The sequence below is a fragment of the Carassius carassius genome, chromosome 42 (genome assembly GCF_963082965.1).
Source record: "Carassius carassius chromosome 42, fCarCar2.1, whole genome shotgun sequence".
Taxonomy (NCBI): domain Eukaryota; kingdom Metazoa; phylum Chordata; class Actinopteri; order Cypriniformes; family Cyprinidae; genus Carassius; species Carassius carassius.
Genome location: NC_081796.1, coordinates 25,783,533 through 25,802,208, shown reverse-complemented (window position 1 = coordinate 25,802,208; position 18,676 = coordinate 25,783,533). Strand labels below are relative to the sequence as shown.

At 35.9% G+C, this 18,676-nt stretch overlaps 1 protein-coding gene and 1 gene segment (V, D, J or C); one reads left to right on the top strand and one right to left on the bottom strand.

Moving 5' to 3' along the window:
• Window positions 1-637: 637 nt before the first annotated feature.
• LOC132124423 (piggyBac transposable element-derived protein 4-like) lies at window positions 638-4,183 on the bottom strand. Its single transcript, XM_059535414.1, has 3 exons — window positions 4,032-4,183; window positions 931-2,097; window positions 638-743 (listed from the first exon to the last, which is right to left on the bottom strand). Exons 1-3 carry the CDS (start codon window positions 4,181-4,183, stop codon window positions 638-640), a joined length of 1,425 nt encoding a protein of 474 aa, XP_059391397.1.
• Window positions 4,184-13,786: 9,603 nt separating this feature from the next.
• On the top strand, window positions 13,787-17,966 carry LOC132124380 (Ig kappa chain V region 2717-like). The segment is given in 3 exon segments: window positions 13,787-14,112; window positions 14,202-14,303; window positions 17,645-17,966. Coding segments are annotated over 3 exon segments (375 nt in total).
• The last annotated feature ends 710 nt before the right edge of the window (window positions 17,967-18,676 follow it).

Here is an 18,676-nt window from a genome sequence, read left to right as displayed (position 1 = left end):
TGAGCTGCATAATAAGCCTTTCAGCCAGGTGTAGTTTGGGTCAAATATATGCAGGCTTGGTGAGCAGAAGTTCATTTCTATACAAAAACATGATGAATATTGTTAGCTATTGTGTCATGTTGAAATACATAAATGAACATCCCATACATAGCATTTCCGATCTGTGTATTGTTTACGTGCTCTGAAGAACATACATTTTTTTAAGAGACTCATGGAAGTGTGTGTCTCGCTTGGTCTGTGTTCCAGGTTCCTGAGTGGGCTTCTTATTTGCATTAGCTCGCTTTGCATAAGGTTCTTTTGCAATGTAATCTACACATCTAAAAAAAAAAAAAGTAAACATGCTGTTTACACAAAATAAACTACATTATTAATATTATTGTAAAAATATAAACACAGAAGGCACAATCAAGGTGAAACTGCAAAAAAAAAGGAAAAAAGGAAAAGTGCAACATAAAAAATATATATATTGTAAACAGGAAGAGTGCAAGATAAAAAAAAGGGACCACTTTATCATAAAGTGCCCAGAATTGCACAGTTATACGTCTTTGTGCCACTCCAGGAAACAGTTCCTTTTCAACAGGACACACAAGTGCACAACACATGCCTGGCATTTCCAAGGAGTGTCCTGTCTCATGCTTTACTTTACAAAGCACACAAGTCCGGCGACCAGCAGTGGCACCTGAGGGCTGCTCAGATCCTGGAATAGGCACATGGTCAGCACTGGTCTGCTTTGGTGGTATTTTCTGTGACACACCACAGAGCTCTGCAATTAGTTCTTCCATAAACTCCTTGTGAGTCATGGTGCCATAAAGCTCTTTGTGTAAAATAAAAGCATTGGTGGCAGCAATGTCCAAGAAGTGTAGAAATAGCTTTCTGTACCACTTCATTGTTTTGTGCTGTGTACTGTAGTATTGTAACAGCTGATCAGACAGGTCAACACCCCCCATGTGCTGGTTGTAGGCAGTCACAGGTGCAGGACATGGAAAACTCTTTTTCCTCCATCCATTTTGTGTTTTTGCCCTCCTCTGCACATTGTCTCCTGTGTAAGCAGCATGGATGGTGGAGCAGACAGACACCTCTCGTGTGTCCATCCATTTCACAAACACAAGATCTTTGTCTCGAATCCACCTGATGGAGCCCCTCACAGATTTTTTGGTGAGGGAGTTAGCTGCATTCCGAGGGCAATCTTTCCTGTTGTCTCTGTAAGTCCCACATGCACCAAACTTCAAAGCAAACAAGTCTCTTAGGAGCTTGGGACTAGTGTAGAAATTATCCATGTATACATGGTACCCAGAGCCCAAAACTGTACGGTCCAACAGAGATTTCACAGCGTCATATGAAAGTCCATGGCCTGTGGGAAAGTGGTTCTTTCCTGTGTAAACAGCAAAATCTGCAGTATATCCATTTGAAGAATCCGCAAGAACAAACAACTTGAAGCCCCATTTGGTTGGCTTGGCTTTCATGTACTGAGTCATTCCTTTGTTTGCTTTGCATGCCACCATTCTTTCATCCACTGCCAAATTTTTTCTTGGTTGATAGATGGCCTTGCATGCAAGCCGGATTGTGTCCATGAGGGGCCTGACTCTGAAAAGACGGTCATGTTCAGCTGTGCCCCTCTTTTTGTCATTGTCCTGGTCTGCATCTGGGTTACTCATGTGCAGATTCCATGAAATTGTGCGGTATCTGTCCCTTGACATGATTGTGGCAGGAAAAGGAACAGAGAAAAGATTGTTCTGCCGCCAGTAGTCTGTGATAAAACTCAACTTCACCATTGCCATGTAGAAGAGTAACCAAAAGTAGCAGTACAGCTCACTGATGCTGACATCTGTCCATTTATATTTATGTCCCTTTGCACATGCCCTGGCAGCCTGAGCATTGGTGTTTTGACACAGAGTTGTCACAGCAGTGTCAGAAAAAAACTTTTTGAATAGACTCATGGGAGTGTGTGCATCACATGGTCTTAGTTGTGGTCCAGGTTCCCTTGTGGGCAGGAATCTCAGAGCCTGTGGAGCCATATCAATATCATCCTCTGTTTTCCATGACCAAGTGGGATGCTTATTTACTTTAGCTCTCTTTGCCACAGGTTCTTTTGCACATCTGAAATAAAGAATAAAAATAAAAATTAGCATTTTTGATGCAGGTAAAACATGAAAGTGGTGTATTTGAAGTGTTAAAAAAAATTGTTGTTAAAAACTGATGACATATATTAAGAAATAGTGTTGTAAATACTATAATAAATACAGTACAATACACCATGGTTCAAAAACACTATAGTATTCACTATAGCTAAATTACAATATTAGTTTTTCATGTGGGATACAGGCATAACAAAAGTACAATTTCTAATAATCCATACAGGAAGATTTGCTTATTGTGTCATCCAAACCACAAATAATGTTTCCATATTATTTAGGCATAGGCATAATAAAACTACAATACTGTGCACTTACTCGGTATGATTTTCCAGCGAACTCAAGCACTCGGGTCCCTTTGTTATGCACGTTGCCGATGATGCAGCCACAGTCCTAAAAGAAAATTGAAAGTGTTGTTAGCAATTACCAGAGGATTCATAACTGATAAAACATTACATCACTGATAAGAATAGACACGCGTGTATGTCTGCCGATGGCCCACTTATCAGCGACATTTGCAGCTTTATGATACATTTACACCTCGGATGATCGCGAACGCCAATAGCCGGGTATAACACTTTTGAAACTTTTAACACATCTGGGGGGTATTCCAGAAAGCAGGTTATGTGACATACCCGGGTATGTTTAAGAGTAAGTAAATGGATAACCTGAACTTTCGGATCCAAAAACGGAGGTAACTTTCAGGTTATGTTAGTTGTCATAGCAACTCACTCTCTGAACATAACCTGCTCCAGAGCAGGTTATGTTCCAGGATTAGTTCACTTCAGCGAGCCTTCAGTGGGCGTGACAGATACCGCACAACATTATATAATATTAGAATATGTAATATAGCCTATTATATATATATATATATATATATATATATATATATATATATATATATGTTAATTAGGAAGCGCTAATATAAGTAATAAATAAGGTAATATATTATTCTAATATGATTATTTATTTTATTGGCATATATAAGAGTTATCTGTAAATTATGTATTAAGAGGTATGTATAAATTATAAAACACTATGACAAGGTAATGTTTAACTTATATATATTTATATATTTTATTTATTATATGTTATATCTCACTGCATGGAGTGGCATTTTTCTATAATGTATAAATTCTAAATCAAAATACATATCTGATATGACTTAATGTATAATTAGCATAAAACAAGCAATATAATTCACATTCTCAAGTATTAAAGATTAAATGGAAAAAAATAAAAATGATTGCACAGCCATCAATTAGGTGGCGATATGCTCTAAGCATGTAAACAACTAATTAACAAAAGAAGAAGAAAGAAACAGCATGGCGCGCTTTTTCTTAGCGTCCGTTTCTATAGTGACTCGTCAAATCGTCGCTCTGTTGAGAATGTCTTGAGTCTTAACCAGGAACATACTCTGAGTTGAATTAACTTACTCCCGGACGAGTTTTTGGAACCACATACCTCGAGTAAGCAAGGTTTGGGGTTAATCAACCGTGAGTTCAGGTTTTAGTTCACGGTAAGTTAACCCTGCTTTCTGGAATACCCCCCTGATATTCGCCAACAAGCTAAGTTGGTAAACAATTTCAGCATTTTGAAAAATACAGTCTATACAATCCACAATGTAAAAAAATATATAAAATTAAATAGATTACAAAAAAAAAGCATGGTTAATTTTGGTAAGAGATATAAGATATATATATATCGGCCTTATATCATTATATGTGTATTATATAATTATATAGGCTATATATCATCATCATATATCATAATATATAGTTAAATACGTGCTTTGCTCTGATTTTAGTCAAGCCTGTTTGGAGACGTCCAAATGTAGATATAAAATATGCTATAGCTGAGCAACATTTTAAATCATGAAGGTAATAATAAAAGGCTTACTCGTCAGGAATTATATCCTCAGCTGGGTCCAGACGATCTTCAAAATGCAAACATTCGTCATCGGAGTCATGTTCTTCCTCTGAGGAGAAAGCAGCCTCTTCGTCGCTGTCCAGGATCATCCGAAGCACTTCTTCACCTGTGTAGCGTGCCATCATCCAAACGCGCAGGAAACAAGTAAATTTCTATGATGATCCTTTACGTTTTATGTCATTTCTCGTGGCCGTGTACGTGATTACCTGGCTCACCTCAGTTAATTTCCATATGAACAGCGTGCTAAGAGGTAGGCGGGAACACATTATCTATAATGAGACGATACAGGAGAAACTGGACCAGTCCTTACTTTTATACAAATTACATAAACATTTATTATTTGTTTTTTACTTGAATCTGTTTATTCAAAAGTAGACATTTTAAGCTTTCTATAGATATATTTATCTTGTATTTGAGGCAAGTATTCGCTGAGATTCGGGTTGTTTCATTTAGGTGTCTGTGAAGAGAGGTGACAGAGACAGAGATGGCAGATAACGCACACTGTTTATTTTCCTTATTCTACAAAAGTATAGCGTTTTGTTTTTATCATGAGTGTATACAAAAAATAGTAAACACTTTACAGATTCGATTGATGTATTACTCTTATCTGTACGATCAAAACTGGAAGTGCAATTTAAGTTATTTTCGGCGTTATCAGGAAATTAAAAATTAACTGTTAGCCAGCACCCACCATTATTAGACTCACAGCTGCACCTAACTTAAAATTGTAACAGTTCCTTACTTCAGTGTGTTACACACCTAATATTGGTGTCTTTGGAAAGAAAACCCTTTGGGCTGTACTTTTTATCAACCAGAGTTTATAATAATCAAAAGTATGAAAAGTTATAGACACTGAAGTGCCTTTATTTTTATTTTTTTTACCACGCTGAATTTATTTTTTGATTTGATCTAAAAATACATGAAATCAGTACTGGAGCAATCTAGAAAATGGGTTGAAAGTCAAATGTCTCATGAGTTTATATTTCAAATCTGAAGGAGACATCATGAAAAATGAGATTCCTGCAACCATTTTCCTGAGACTATGTCTAGTACCCCCCCCCCCCCCAAATATAAACAATATTGTAATTTATATTGTACAAATATTGTATATTGTAAAAAATATTGTAACTGTATTGAAGGATTCTACAAACTATTTTATTCATTAAACATACCACTGCATATTTTTAAATTATAAAACACTAGACAGAAACTCATATAAGTAATTCATTTGAGCACTAGAAAAATACAATGAGAATAATTTGAGTAGGAAAAATAAAAACGATTTAACTTTGTATGCCGATTACAGAACATCCTGAGATTGCTAGAAATGCAGCATTTGCAATGAATTACAATGAACATACGAGCTGATGTGTTGATGGCTAGTTATAGAGATGGTAATAATACAAATGAGCCATAAAGTCAATAAATCACACTCTATTCATATAAAAATGGCATTCACATTGATAGCAGTGATTACACAGTAATATTGAGCTGATTTGCACTCCAACAGATGGTAATAATGCATATACAGTCACATTCAACATAAAACCCACTCACTCACACATATATGAAAAATGTTTAAAAATAAAACAATTAAAGAAAAAGCTGTGTGACACTGTATGCTACAAAACCATGCCGTTTTTTACTACCAAGATATAGTTTCTGAGTGTGAGTTATTCCATAACGGACACAAACAGTTCTGTCGCTGAAGAGCTGAAATGTAAACAAAGGATTTATCATCCATATTACAAAGTTATAGCTTCGTTGGACTAAACGTGCTCTATGAGATGTCGTTCAGTGGACCCTTACCTTCCTACCTGAACCAGGATTTACAACTGTGAATGTGTTTATGGCTCGTTATTACGACAAATCTGTTGTGTACTGCATTTTCATTCTTCATGTTTTAATGTGTACTGCTTACAAAAATGTAGCAAATACATGCTTAATAAGCTTTCCATAGTTTGCCAAGATTACATTTGTCCCGTTTCATTTAATCTATTCGTAAATATTGACACATGCAAACACGTGGAGTTGAGGACGCCGGCAGGGTTAAGCTATCAACATTATAACTCATATTACATTCATATCGTTTTGCTGTCTATGTCATAGAACATAAAAAGAAGAAAAAAACTAAACTTCCTGCCATCATGAAACATTTAGATGATGTAAATGAAACTTCATAATGTTTCACTTGATTATACATTTAGTCAGGAAACATAGTTTGAAAAAAGTCTAACTAGTTAAATGTGTACAAGTTATGTGAAAGCTAATACAAGTAGATTAATAAAAATAAAATAGACTTACTCATGTTTTTGATCTCTGCTGGATCAAGCCGCTTTATTATTTTTTCTGAGGTAATCCAAAGCTTTGTAAGAAAATGTCTTAGTCCTCTCAGTGCAAAGCGAACAGTAAAATTGAAAAGACTTGAAGATCAGTCTCACGGCTTTGTTTGCTGTAATGTGAGCGTTTACACAGCACAAGCTTCACATTGTCTATTGTAATATCAATAGCGAGCTCAGTGCGTTGTGTTCATATGGATTACTTTATCACAGAATATAAAAATGAAGATATGTCAAGCTTTCTATAGATATATCTCTCACATCATTTTGTTGACCATTTACTGAGTTGCAGACAGTGCACCCTGTTTGTTTTCTTTATTTTGTAAATGGACAAAGTTTTGTTGTTATTATGTGTGTATACAAATAAAAGTAGACCATTTACAGATACAATTGATGTATTGCTCTTATCTGTACGATCAAAACTAAAAGTGTAATTTAAGTTCTCTTCGGGGTTATCAGGAGAAGATGCCACAAAACGCGTATCCTCGTTAGTCGACTCCAGAGGGTTAACGACTTCACAAACAGCATTACCAGCTTCCCTTATTACTAACCTGATTGACTTTTTTTGTCAGTCTACAAAAGTTCTAATTTGGCTATTACATAAGTTAACATATTGATGTTTTATTGAAAATGTTTCATTTGAAGTCACCATTATGGTGATTAGTGCTTAGTAGTTCGTAATTAGTAATTAGTAGTGGGCCTTTGACTTTTCATCCTTAGTTTTTCTTGAACTGCAGTGAGAACATTATTTATGGCAAGACAAACCAAGAGATATTATGTATTTATCATTATAACCATCTAATCTGACTCATTAAACTGATCCAGTGTTTAATATCTGACTGTTTAGATTATCTTCTATTAATTTAACATGATGCTCTAAATGAATCTAGAAACACCTTGTGCTTTTTTGTCATATTCAGAGCTGATCTGTTTAACAACCAGAGGAAAACTAACATTATAAAACAAGGGTCAAGAGCACAACGAAGGGTGACAATAATCACCATAATGGTGACTTCAAACTAAACTACATTATTTTCACTAAAAACATCAACTTCTAAACCCATTTAAATGTTTATTTTAGTGAGAATGTTTGTCAGAAATAAATTAAAGCTGGTTAGAAATTAGTAAAGCTGGTAATGTTTTTGTGGAGTTCAGTTATTTCATATAAAGCAGTGGCTGGAAATCAGTCATATACAGTAGACACTTCATATTTAAAAGTATTAGATGATATTTAGTCACACCTAACAGACAACACTTCTAATAAAACACTTGCAATTGGTTTGTGAAATGCATTTTTATGCATTTTATTATTGCAGTTACAACATTTCAAAACAGCAGACATTACCAGAACACTCTATTTCAAAACAGTGTCTCATTTAGCAAAATATTTGCTTTTAAGTTCTGAAAAGCTTTGTTTCTCCCATCACTAATCTCAACTGTGGTGACAATCAATGAAAAGCGTCATGCTGAAATGTATGCTAGTACAAAACTCACCCATGGCTCCCAGCATGCACTTCAACATTGCTTCTGTGTTTCTTTAACACTCTGTAGTGTGGACACACATGAACACTGACAAGTAAATAAATGGATGATTTTTCTGCGTGGCTCTTCAATGGTCTTGACCACACATTTTGTGTAAACACAAGCCAGCAGCATCAACCTGCACCTTTCTCCTGCACACACAATGAATGGGTCCCAATGCCCCAGTGTAGTGTTAATAAACTGTAAAAAGATAGGGGTGTAACCCTGGTGTACAATAGTTCCTACATCACATTGCCTATCTTCTGCAATGCCCCTGCACACAATCATTAGAAGTAGTTAGTTAAATGACATCACAAGTGATGAAGTACTTTTAGTTGTTACAGCTTGATTGGATCCACAAGACATCACTATAATGTCCTACACAAGCACATATTCATATTCTGAATATAGTGTCATGAATTATTGAATCAGTCTGGTTCTTTGCTTGGTTCAGATGTTGTGAGTTATATCAGTTATATAGCAAACATAATAACACATCTGTGAGTGAAGTTTCCAGTGATCTCAGTTTATTTTCCTGTTCACTGAAACAGAACAACTTAAAATTGTTCACTACTGCAGCATTTGCATAAAGAGTCTGTTTTACATGAGTGACATGCTTTCAGTGCTCTGCATGTGTTTATAACTCTGTCAAGTCACAGTGACTGAACTGAGGCTGCAGCTGCTAAAACACTATCACTCACTAAACAAAGCCGTTTTTCATGGATATAAATTGAAATATAAAACCTTCGTTGAGCTTTTCATGTGATAAATATCTAAATTAATCTGTAACTCTCTTTCTTACTGAATTCATCTTAAAATATCTGTGAGGTTCATCATTTGGCCACATGTTCTTGTTTCATCATGAATCTGCAGGTGCTTTCATGTTCCATTGAGTGAATTTGAATTCCCCCCAATTGCAAACAAATAAATAAATAATAATTAAAACATCCATGCATTTGGCATAAAATGTTGTCATATTTCTATCCAACTACAGTCAAAAATATTCTCAAAATCTAAAATGAGAATATCTGATTGATATAATAAAGTTGGTCTTGAAAATGTATTGAGAAGCGAATGATCTGATGCAATTCATAACAGATTGGCTATTAGAAGATATCACATGAAAAAAATATTAATTATTTTTTCATTTCAGCAACTGTATTTTGTGTCTGTTAATGAGCGACTGTCTTCAGGTAAATGATGTGAGTGTGTTTGCATATTGATCAGATGCTTCAGTGCTCTGAGAGTGTTTATAGTGCTGTGAGTTTAACACTTCATCACTGACACACACAACAATCTTCATCAACATGACCTTCTCAGAGTCCCTCAACAGCAGCTCAACCAGGAGAAACAGTGAAGATCAGCTGCAAAACAAGCAAGGATGTGGGCAGATGGGATAATGGGGATGAAGGTTTATCCTGGTACTTACAGAAACCTGGAGAAGCTCCAAAACTCCTGATTTATCATGTAAAAAAGATTCAGTCAGGAACTCCATCTAGATTCAGTGGCAGTGGATCTAACAGTGATTTCACTCTGACCATCAGTGGAGTCCAGACTGAAGATGATGGACATTATTACTGTCTGAGTTACTACTGCAGCAGAGTTTCTAGTAATAGTTTTGTGGGTGATCTTGTGTTCACACAGTGATAAAGCGTGGTACAAAAACCTGTGTCAGTCAGAGTCACAGTGACTGAACTGATGCTGCAGCTGCTCAAACACTATCACTCACTACTGACACACAGAGACCAAACACAGAACTACACATGAACTCACAACTGACTCTTTAACTGATATCAGATCAAAACAATAATTGTGCAATATTCTGTTTTGGTTTTGTACATCACATTTTGCACATTAAACTATAAATCATTAAAATAGCTTCTTCGCGTCAAGCTGATGATTAATTTCTTACTCATAACTCATTTCTGATGAGCAGAAGTGAAACTGTTCCAGTTCAGAGCGTTTAACCGATCAAACAGAGAAACTGTGAGTTTGAGCTGAAAGTCAGATTTGCATTGACAGCTTTAGTGATTCTGATGATCTCAGAATAGAGCAGCTCCGTCTCCAGAGACCATGTTCAAACCCCAAGAGCTTCAGTTCACATTTACTGCTTCCCAGCGTGCTTTGCTGAGGCTCAGGACGCTGCTGCGGCTGTAGCGTCCGTCCCGCTCGCTCTCTGCGCTGGTCTGAACCCCCTCGGTGACCTCTGACCCGTCCAGCGTCCAGCTCACCTGCGCCCCCTGTGGAGAGTAAGAGCTGAGCAGACAGAGCAGTGCGGCTGAGTCTCCAGAGATCTGCAGAGAAGAGGGAGGCAGCAGAGACACGGAGGGCTTCACTGCGGGACCAGCTGAAACACACACACACACACACACGCACACACACACACACACACACGCACACACACACACACACACACACACACACACACACACACACACACGCACACACACACACACACGCACACACACACACACACGCACACACACACACACACACAACACACACACACACACACACACACACACACCACAGAAGCAGAAATCAAACAGTGTAAAAATTAAGAAGATTTGACATTAACTTGTGTTTCATGCATTTAAAAAAAACTTTATTTTTTAAATGTACCAAGTATTATAGCTAAATTCTATTTCTCAATAAATAAATAAATATATTTTATAGGATTTCAGTGAATTCATTTAAACACATTGAAATTTTAGTAAAAAGAAGATGTTAAATTATTTATGTAATGAAAAATGACATTTAAGAGCTGTATGAATTATAAAATTTAAATAAGTTATATAAATATTTTTCAGAATTAGTAAGTTACATAACATTTTTATATCAAATACATTGTTTAAAACATTTTGTAAATGAAAATGAATTAATATTTTGTGATTTCTTCATAAACGTTATAAAATAAATGCAAATAATAATTTCAATATTAAATGTATTTTTTGAATATTCTTCTATTTTGATATTTATGATCAACTATAATTTTTCACCATAAGTTTCAGTCAAGTCAAGACACTTACAATCATAATCGGCAAATGTAATAGTTTTCTTTATTTATTTAAAAATGTTCATTAGCTAAATTTCTGGTTGTCTGATGATAACATCTATGCAATTATATTTATTTTGTCAGTATTATCAAACTTGTCATGTATTTAAAAACCCTTAATTGTTAACATTTAAAAAAAATAATTTTTGACAAAATGATACATAAAGAAATAACTGAAAATATCTTATAATACTGCTGTCCATACATTAAAATACAATCAAATATTACCAATAATAATTTAAATTCTTAATGTAAAATAGAAAATACATGTAAACACAATATAAAATATAAAAACATTTTTTAATTAATTATCTTGCTGACAAATATTTACAGAAATAATCCAAAAATATAATAAAATAAATTAAAATATCATATATTTTTATAACAGAATTAAAGAGACTTACTTCTGATCGTCAGTTTAGTTCCTCCACCAAAAGTGTACCACAGTGTTTCATTCTAGTGAAAGCGTCATACAAAATCCTCCGTCACACTCATGAACACACACACACACACACACTCACACACAGACACACACACACACACTCACACACACACACACACACACACACACACACACACACACACACACACACACACATGTTTGTTTTTGTGTAAAGTGTGTTCATCCCATAGGCGTAATGGTTTTTATACTGTACAAACTGTACAAACTGTATATTCTATGGCCCTACTCCAACCCTACACCTAACCCTCACAGGAAACTTTGTGCATTTTTACTTTCTCAAAAAAACTCATTCTGTATGATTTATAAGCGTTTTGAAAAATGGGGACATGGGTTATGTCCTCATAAGTCACCCTCTCCTTGTAATACCTGTGTCATACCCATGTCATTATACAGAGTTGTGTCCTGATATGACACAAAAACAAGAACACACACAGAAACACACACACACACACAGAAACACACACTGATATGAGACTAAACAGCAGACATGAATTATTATAAAGAGTAGTTTAAAATGTTCATCTTCAAAATATTACTTGTTCTTGCATGAAGACTAAAATAATTTGTTTCATAATCATTCCTCACATTTACACTAATTCTATTCACCGGCTTTATAATGAAATCTTCAGCAAGATTTAGATGCTGATTTGTATCAGATGACCTTTGACCTGTTATACATTATCATGCACAGGCACGTGCACACATAGACATGAAAGGGGGCTTGAGCACCTGCCTTTTTTATTCCTGGAGAGAAAGTGCCCTTTTTTCTGGGATGCTTTTTTTATTTTTGAAAAATAATATATATTTCTGTTTGCACACAGCTTCCCTGTCAAACAAATATATTTATTGAAACATAGTATCTAAAATATCAGGTCAGGAGTCTTGAAGTGCTCCCTCTCCCTCTCCCCCGATTGTTAAACCCGATTGTATTGCTTCCGCTAAAGAAAATAGTCCGCTCCGTCTCTACGGTTAGAATCCTGTGAGTCCATAGCAACGCTCTGTTTTTCATGGCAACGGTCTGTTATACTCCGCACAATTCTACATTGGAATTCAACCAAGCCATGTAATAAAATAAGTTAATAAAATAAGCATATATCAACTGGTGGTGATATGCTTTAGTTATTTTGTTTATCCTATTTACCTGCATTTCCCTGTCAATTAGATGCAAATGTGCGCATTTTAACTAGTTGACGCCTAATTTGCATACAGAACGTCCCCAGTTATTGACTTAGATCAAGAGTCTTTCCCCCTGAAATGTAGAAATCTAAATTGGTGAATTTAGAAGAAATCTACAGATGCAAACAGATGGAGGATATACTCTAAAACATGTAGTAAATCTGAGTAACTGCATCTGGTACATTAATAAATAAAACTGAGTAAAAATAAGTTAACATTAAACTTTAAAAATAACAATATTTATAAATTAACTATTTAAGTAATTTAACTTTTTTTATTTCCTCGAAACCTTTATAAAATAGTATTCCATACCACCACAAATACATGACATTGGCTTTTATTGAATTTTTACTCAATTATTTTGGTAAGTTTAATTTTAAAGTGTTATGTATTCTGATAACACCAAAATAATTAAAACGATGTAGTGCCTTGTGCAAAAATAAACAAATGATTAGTAAAACACGCCGCTCTGTTTGATGCAGTTATTTAGGTTATTCTAAATATGAAGAGTTCAGATGAAAAATCTGAAAGAGTGCCATCTGAAATTTCCTTCAATAATGATCATTTTTATCAAGCTTGTATGTTTATGTTCACTTATTTCACATTACTGGCAATGGAAATTACCTGTTAATTGTAATTTAAGTTAAATTACTGAACTTAAATACGAGCTTGAAAAAAAAAGCTCATAAGAAAATTTCAGATGGCACTTAGAGGCTTTTGCATCTGAACTCTTCATATATAATTGAAACTAGTAGCATAGAAAATGTGTTCAAAACATGCAGATTGTGGAATGGTTTCCTTTGCTGCTCTATAAACCTAGTGAATACTAAGGAGACCATGGTTTCTGTGAACTGATTATTTTGTAGACATCTTTTGAAAATGAAACAATTGCGTGAGTTTGAGGAAGATAAAATTAATTAACTTTTTAAATAATTTTTTAAAAGGAAGTCAGAGTTGCGTTTATATATATATATATATATATATATATATATATATATATATATATATATATATATACATATATATATATATATATATATATATATATATATATACTTTTTTGTTTAAAAAAAAAAAAAACTAATTATGAGAAGTGCCCTTTATTTCACTTGAGCCCCTGCCCCTCAAAATGTCTGTGCACGCCCCTGATCATGCATGATATTAAATCTGTAACACAGATATTAAATGCTCTCAGAATCAAAGTCTGAATGAAACTGATCATTAAAACAGTGTTTGGAGGAAGAAGCTCAACCCAGAATAAATGATGAAATAACCTGCAGTAAATCATGAGTGTTTGTTTCTAAATCTGTGAGCAAAGATACTGCTGTCTTCAGGTAAATGATGTGAGTGTGTTTGCATATTGATCAGATGCTTCAGTGCTCTGAGAGTGTTTATAGTGCTGTGAGTTTAACACTTCATCACTGACACACACAACAATCTTCATCAACATGACCTTCATCATCATCTTCATCTGGACTCTCACAGCGTTTGCTCAAGGTTTGTGCAGCACAAGTTTGATATCAATTCATTTCTTCAAGTATATTGTCAAAGTTTTGAGTTGATTTTCTTCTTGTTGTGTGTTTCAGAGTGTAGAGGACAGATCAGCGTCACTCAGAGTCCCTCAACAGCAGCAGCTCAACCAGGAGAAACAGTGAAGATCAGCTGCAAAACCAGCAAGGATGTGCTCAGTAATAGTTGGGGGGTTTATTTATTCTGGTACTTACAGAAACCTGGAGAAGCTCCTAAACTCCTGATTTATCGAGTAAAAGACCTCTACACTGGAACTCCATCTAGATTCAGTGGCAGTGGATCTAACAGTGATTTCACTCTGACCATCAGTGGAGTCCAGACTGAAGATGATGGACATTATTACTGTCAGAGTTTTCACTGCAGAACAGATTCTGATGGTGATTGTGTGGGTGATGATACATTCACACAGTGATAAAGCGTGGTACAAAAACCTGTGTCAGTCAGAGTCACAGTGACTGAACTGATGCTGCAGCTGCTCAAAGGAGGATCTGAAACTCTCTTTCAGGTCGGTTCAGCAAATGCTTCACATAAAGATCAAACAATGTCTCTGCTGATTTATTACACTACTGTTGAAATGATTGTGATCTTTCTTACACAAATGTAATATATACAAGTGCATTTATAAAATTTCCATACACATATGTATATTTATGTACAGTATGTAAAAAAAATATTTTGGACGTATATATCAATTTACATGCATATCCATTATAAAAACTTGTACATATAGATATTATATAAGCAAGATAGACATGTATTTTATATATATACATATATAAATTTTGTCTATATGTTGTTTTAATAAAATTGCATAAATTCACATATATGGCTGCTACATATACCACGAAAAAAAAATCATCACATAGATATTATTAACATATGGACATATAGGGCATTTCAGGCAGGAACCACTTTGGTAAGTTACTTGAGTTTATTGAACACAATTTATCTTTGGCCGTATGGTTCCCTATGGGGGTTCTTGCTCCCAAATTAATTAATTAATTAAGAGCTTAAACATGAATCCCCCAGAACCATCAGCGCGGAAATACATGACAATTAAGACTCTTAATAATGTCTTTAAAAGCAAACAGTGGTAATCGTGTAGATGTGGCACTGGGGTGTCTATCCTGTATTCTGGTTATAAGGATGAGTGTCTCTCAGTGCAGTAATGTGCTCATGCTTATAATGGGGAGGGAGGGAGGGTTGCGAGCTGTTGAGCATACTTACCGAGCAGTGGTGCCACGTAAATATATGTCCCGTGTCTAATAGGAGAGAGGTGGTGATTGGAGCGATTTGACAGCTGACCGCATCAGCTGGACACAGCATATGCCTCCGTGGCCTGACTGAACTAACGCTGCGCTCGATTTCAGAAAGGACCACTTTGGCAAGTTACCTGAGTTTATTAAACACAATTTATCTTTGGCGGTATGGTTCCTCATGGGGGTTCTTGCTCCCAAATTAACTGAACATACAAGAGCTTAAACATTAACCCCCCAAACATAATGAGAGGTATGACTGCCTGAAGAAGAACCCCCCAAAACCAACCTTGTTCCATTCCTGCAAAAGAGAAAAGATAATGTTACTGAGCTATTCCTACTGGCTAACAGAGGGGTATTCTCCCCTCAAAAGGAGGGAAAGAACAGCAGGCCCCTCTTTACTTTGAGTAACGAGGGTGAACAGCAGGGCCCCTGCAGTCAAAGCAGCAAAGAGTGTTCTCTCCAGCAGGTGAAAATAGCAGGCCCTATTTTTATTTTTTATTTTTTCAGTGTACGTTTTAAACGAAATATCCACTTAGTCATCACCAAACTTTCTATATTTAGCTGTAGATCATGCTGTATACGATTACTCTGCCTCAGAAGCCTGTCCAATATCAGTTCATGAGGTGACTTCGTGCAAAATAAACGCTGTCTGCAAGTCATTGCCCAGACAGTAAGCAGTTTCGGCCCAGATCCGGCCCACACACTTTTTTTATACTGCTTAACACAGTGCCATATTTTCAAGAATAAAGTTCAACATAATAATACTATTTAAATACTAATACAGTGGGGTATATATACTTTTATCTTTGTTGTATGATAAACGTGACTCAATACAACAGGCGACTACATTAAAAAGCTTTTACCATTCTAAGAACACAGATTTGTGGCCATTATTGGAATAGCAAATGTTGTATAAACACCGAACACACATGATCATTGTCATGTGGTGAATCTGGCCAATCGTGAAGCAGCTGTGTCAGCATCAGCGCTCCTGCAGTCAGTCTGGAGAAACCGCGGTGGCTGAATCAGCCGACTGCTCTTTAAACATTCTCACGGTACTTTGATGCCACACGTGACAGTCATGTGGCGTCGACGCCGTCTCAAGTTGGACAAAATTTCTAACCGGCATGCACTGCTTCAAGACAGATTGCGATCGGTTTGCGCAGCGCTGTGTGAAGTCGAATGCACCTAAATATCGAGACTTTAATTTGTCCTTTTCAGTCGTGTCAACCTTCATCATTACAATCAAATCAACAGCCATAAAATACAAAAATATGTCCATGAGACTAAATTGTAATGCTACTGACATTTTTGATTTATTTTAAATAGACATTTATCACTATTTATTTAAATATTTAATCTTTACACATTTTACACCATCAGGGATTTTTTCATGTGGTTTAAGTTGGTTGTAAATTTTATGCTTTTTTTAAGTTCACACTTATTGATAAACCATGATTTGAGCATGAAAATGTTCACATGTGAGTCAGTCAGTAAGAGTGTGTCTCAATCAGCTCCTTAGTTCACTAGTCAGTGCACTACTCAGGGATGACATCACGCTCATGCTCAAAACATTCCCACAATGCACCATAAAACCCAGTATGCATCACTGCTGTCTATAGTGATGTTTCTTAAGATCCCTCAAACCAACTGAGCTGAAAAACATGTTTAATTGATGTACAAAAACATTGGATAATCAAAATGTTTAAAGTTATTAGTAAATCCATAATCATAGTCCAATCCTGTAATAAACCGACAGAAGATAACCAGTCAAAATAATTGTAAAAAAGAAAAAGATAGGATTAGACAGCATGATCTACAGATACAATGCTTGACAGGATGAAATGAATGAGCAAACTTCATTTAGAAGCTCATTTAAATACAGGATCAGTTCATTTGCATATTGATCAGATGCTTCAGTGCTCTGAGAGTGTTTATAGTGCTGTGAGTTTAACACTTCATCACTGACACACACAACAATCTTCATCAACATGACCTTCATCATCATCTTCATCTGGACTCTCACAGCGTTTGCTCAAGGTTTGTGCAGCACAAGTTTGATATCAATTCATTTCTTCAAGTATATTGTCAAAGTTTTGAGTTGATTTTCTTCTTGTTGTGTGTTTCAGAGTGTAGAGGACAGATCAGCGTCACTCAGAGTCCCTCAACAGCAGCTCAACCAGGAGAAACAGTGAAGATCAGCTGCAAAACCAGCACTGATGTGTACAGGGATGGTGCAGGGGATGATTATTTATTTTGGTACTTACAGAAACCTGGAGAAGCTCCTAAACTCCTGATTTACTGGGCTAACCGCCTTAAGTCAGGAACTCCATCTAGATTCAGTGGCAGTGGATCTAACAGTGATTTCACTCTGACCATCAGTGGAGTCCAGACTGAAGATGCTGGACATTATTACTGTCAGAGTGCACACTACATCAGTAGTAGCTGGGTGTTCACACAGTGATAAAGCGTGGTACAAAAACCTGTGTCAGTCAGAGTCACAGTGACTGAACTGATGCTGCAGCTGCTCAAACACTATCACTCACTACTGACACACAGAGACCAAACACAGAACTACACATGAGCTCACAACTGAGTCAGGAGTCAAATCTATGGGATTTAAATGCTGCCATGATTCAAAACTGAAAATACAGGTCTGAAAGGTTGAAACTAAGTGTTCGAAAACTCAAAATCTTACAAAAAAAAGTTTTGCAAGATCGAAAAATAAGATTTGCAAGCTTGCAAAATGTAAAGAAAATAAAAATATCTCTGCAAACATTATGTTGTTTTTGAGATTTCCTTCTTCAGAACTGCAACATTTTTTTACGATGTTGCGCAAATAATTTTTCAGAGATTCAAATTTGTCACTGTTCTCCCACTGTATTAGATTGTTTTCCAGGTTTGAAACCTTGTAAATAGTGATCTGAAAACTGGTGTGCGAATGTGTGAAAAAAAGTTTTCAAACTCTGAAAACTGAGGTTCGAAAGGGCGAAACTTATTACATTGCATTACATTTGCACTCCTATTGCAGACTATTTTTTCAGAGCTGAGTTTACAACACCCACTTTGCGGAGATACGCCCACACGGTTGCGAGCTCGCGTCTCACGTGATTTGTGGCAGCGTTGTCACGCAGCTCTGCTCTGAAACTCTGAAACTCAGACTGAGCGAAAATGAAACCTCGCAAATAAAAATAAAGCCTGGAGGGAGGGCCTTCTGCTCTTGGCCAATGCTTTGCTGTCTGCTGACGTACAGTCCAATCACAAGTCGTATT

What these genes read in the sequence shown, in the direction of transcription:
- LOC132124423 (XM_059535414.1), bottom strand. Translation starts at nt 4,183, where the DNA reads ATGGCACGCTACACAGGTGAAGAAGTGCTTCGGATGATCCTGGACAGC. An exon ending in GAGGATATAATTCCTGACGA is followed by an intron (nt 2,098 to 4,031) that starts GTAAGCCTTTTA and finishes TCTTTATTTCAG; the next exon opens with ATGTGCAAAAGAACCTGTGG. An exon ending in CACATGGGGGGTGTTGACCT is followed by an intron (nt 744 to 930) that starts GTCTGATCAGCT and finishes GGTGTGTCACAG; the next exon opens with AAAATACCACCAAAGCAGAC.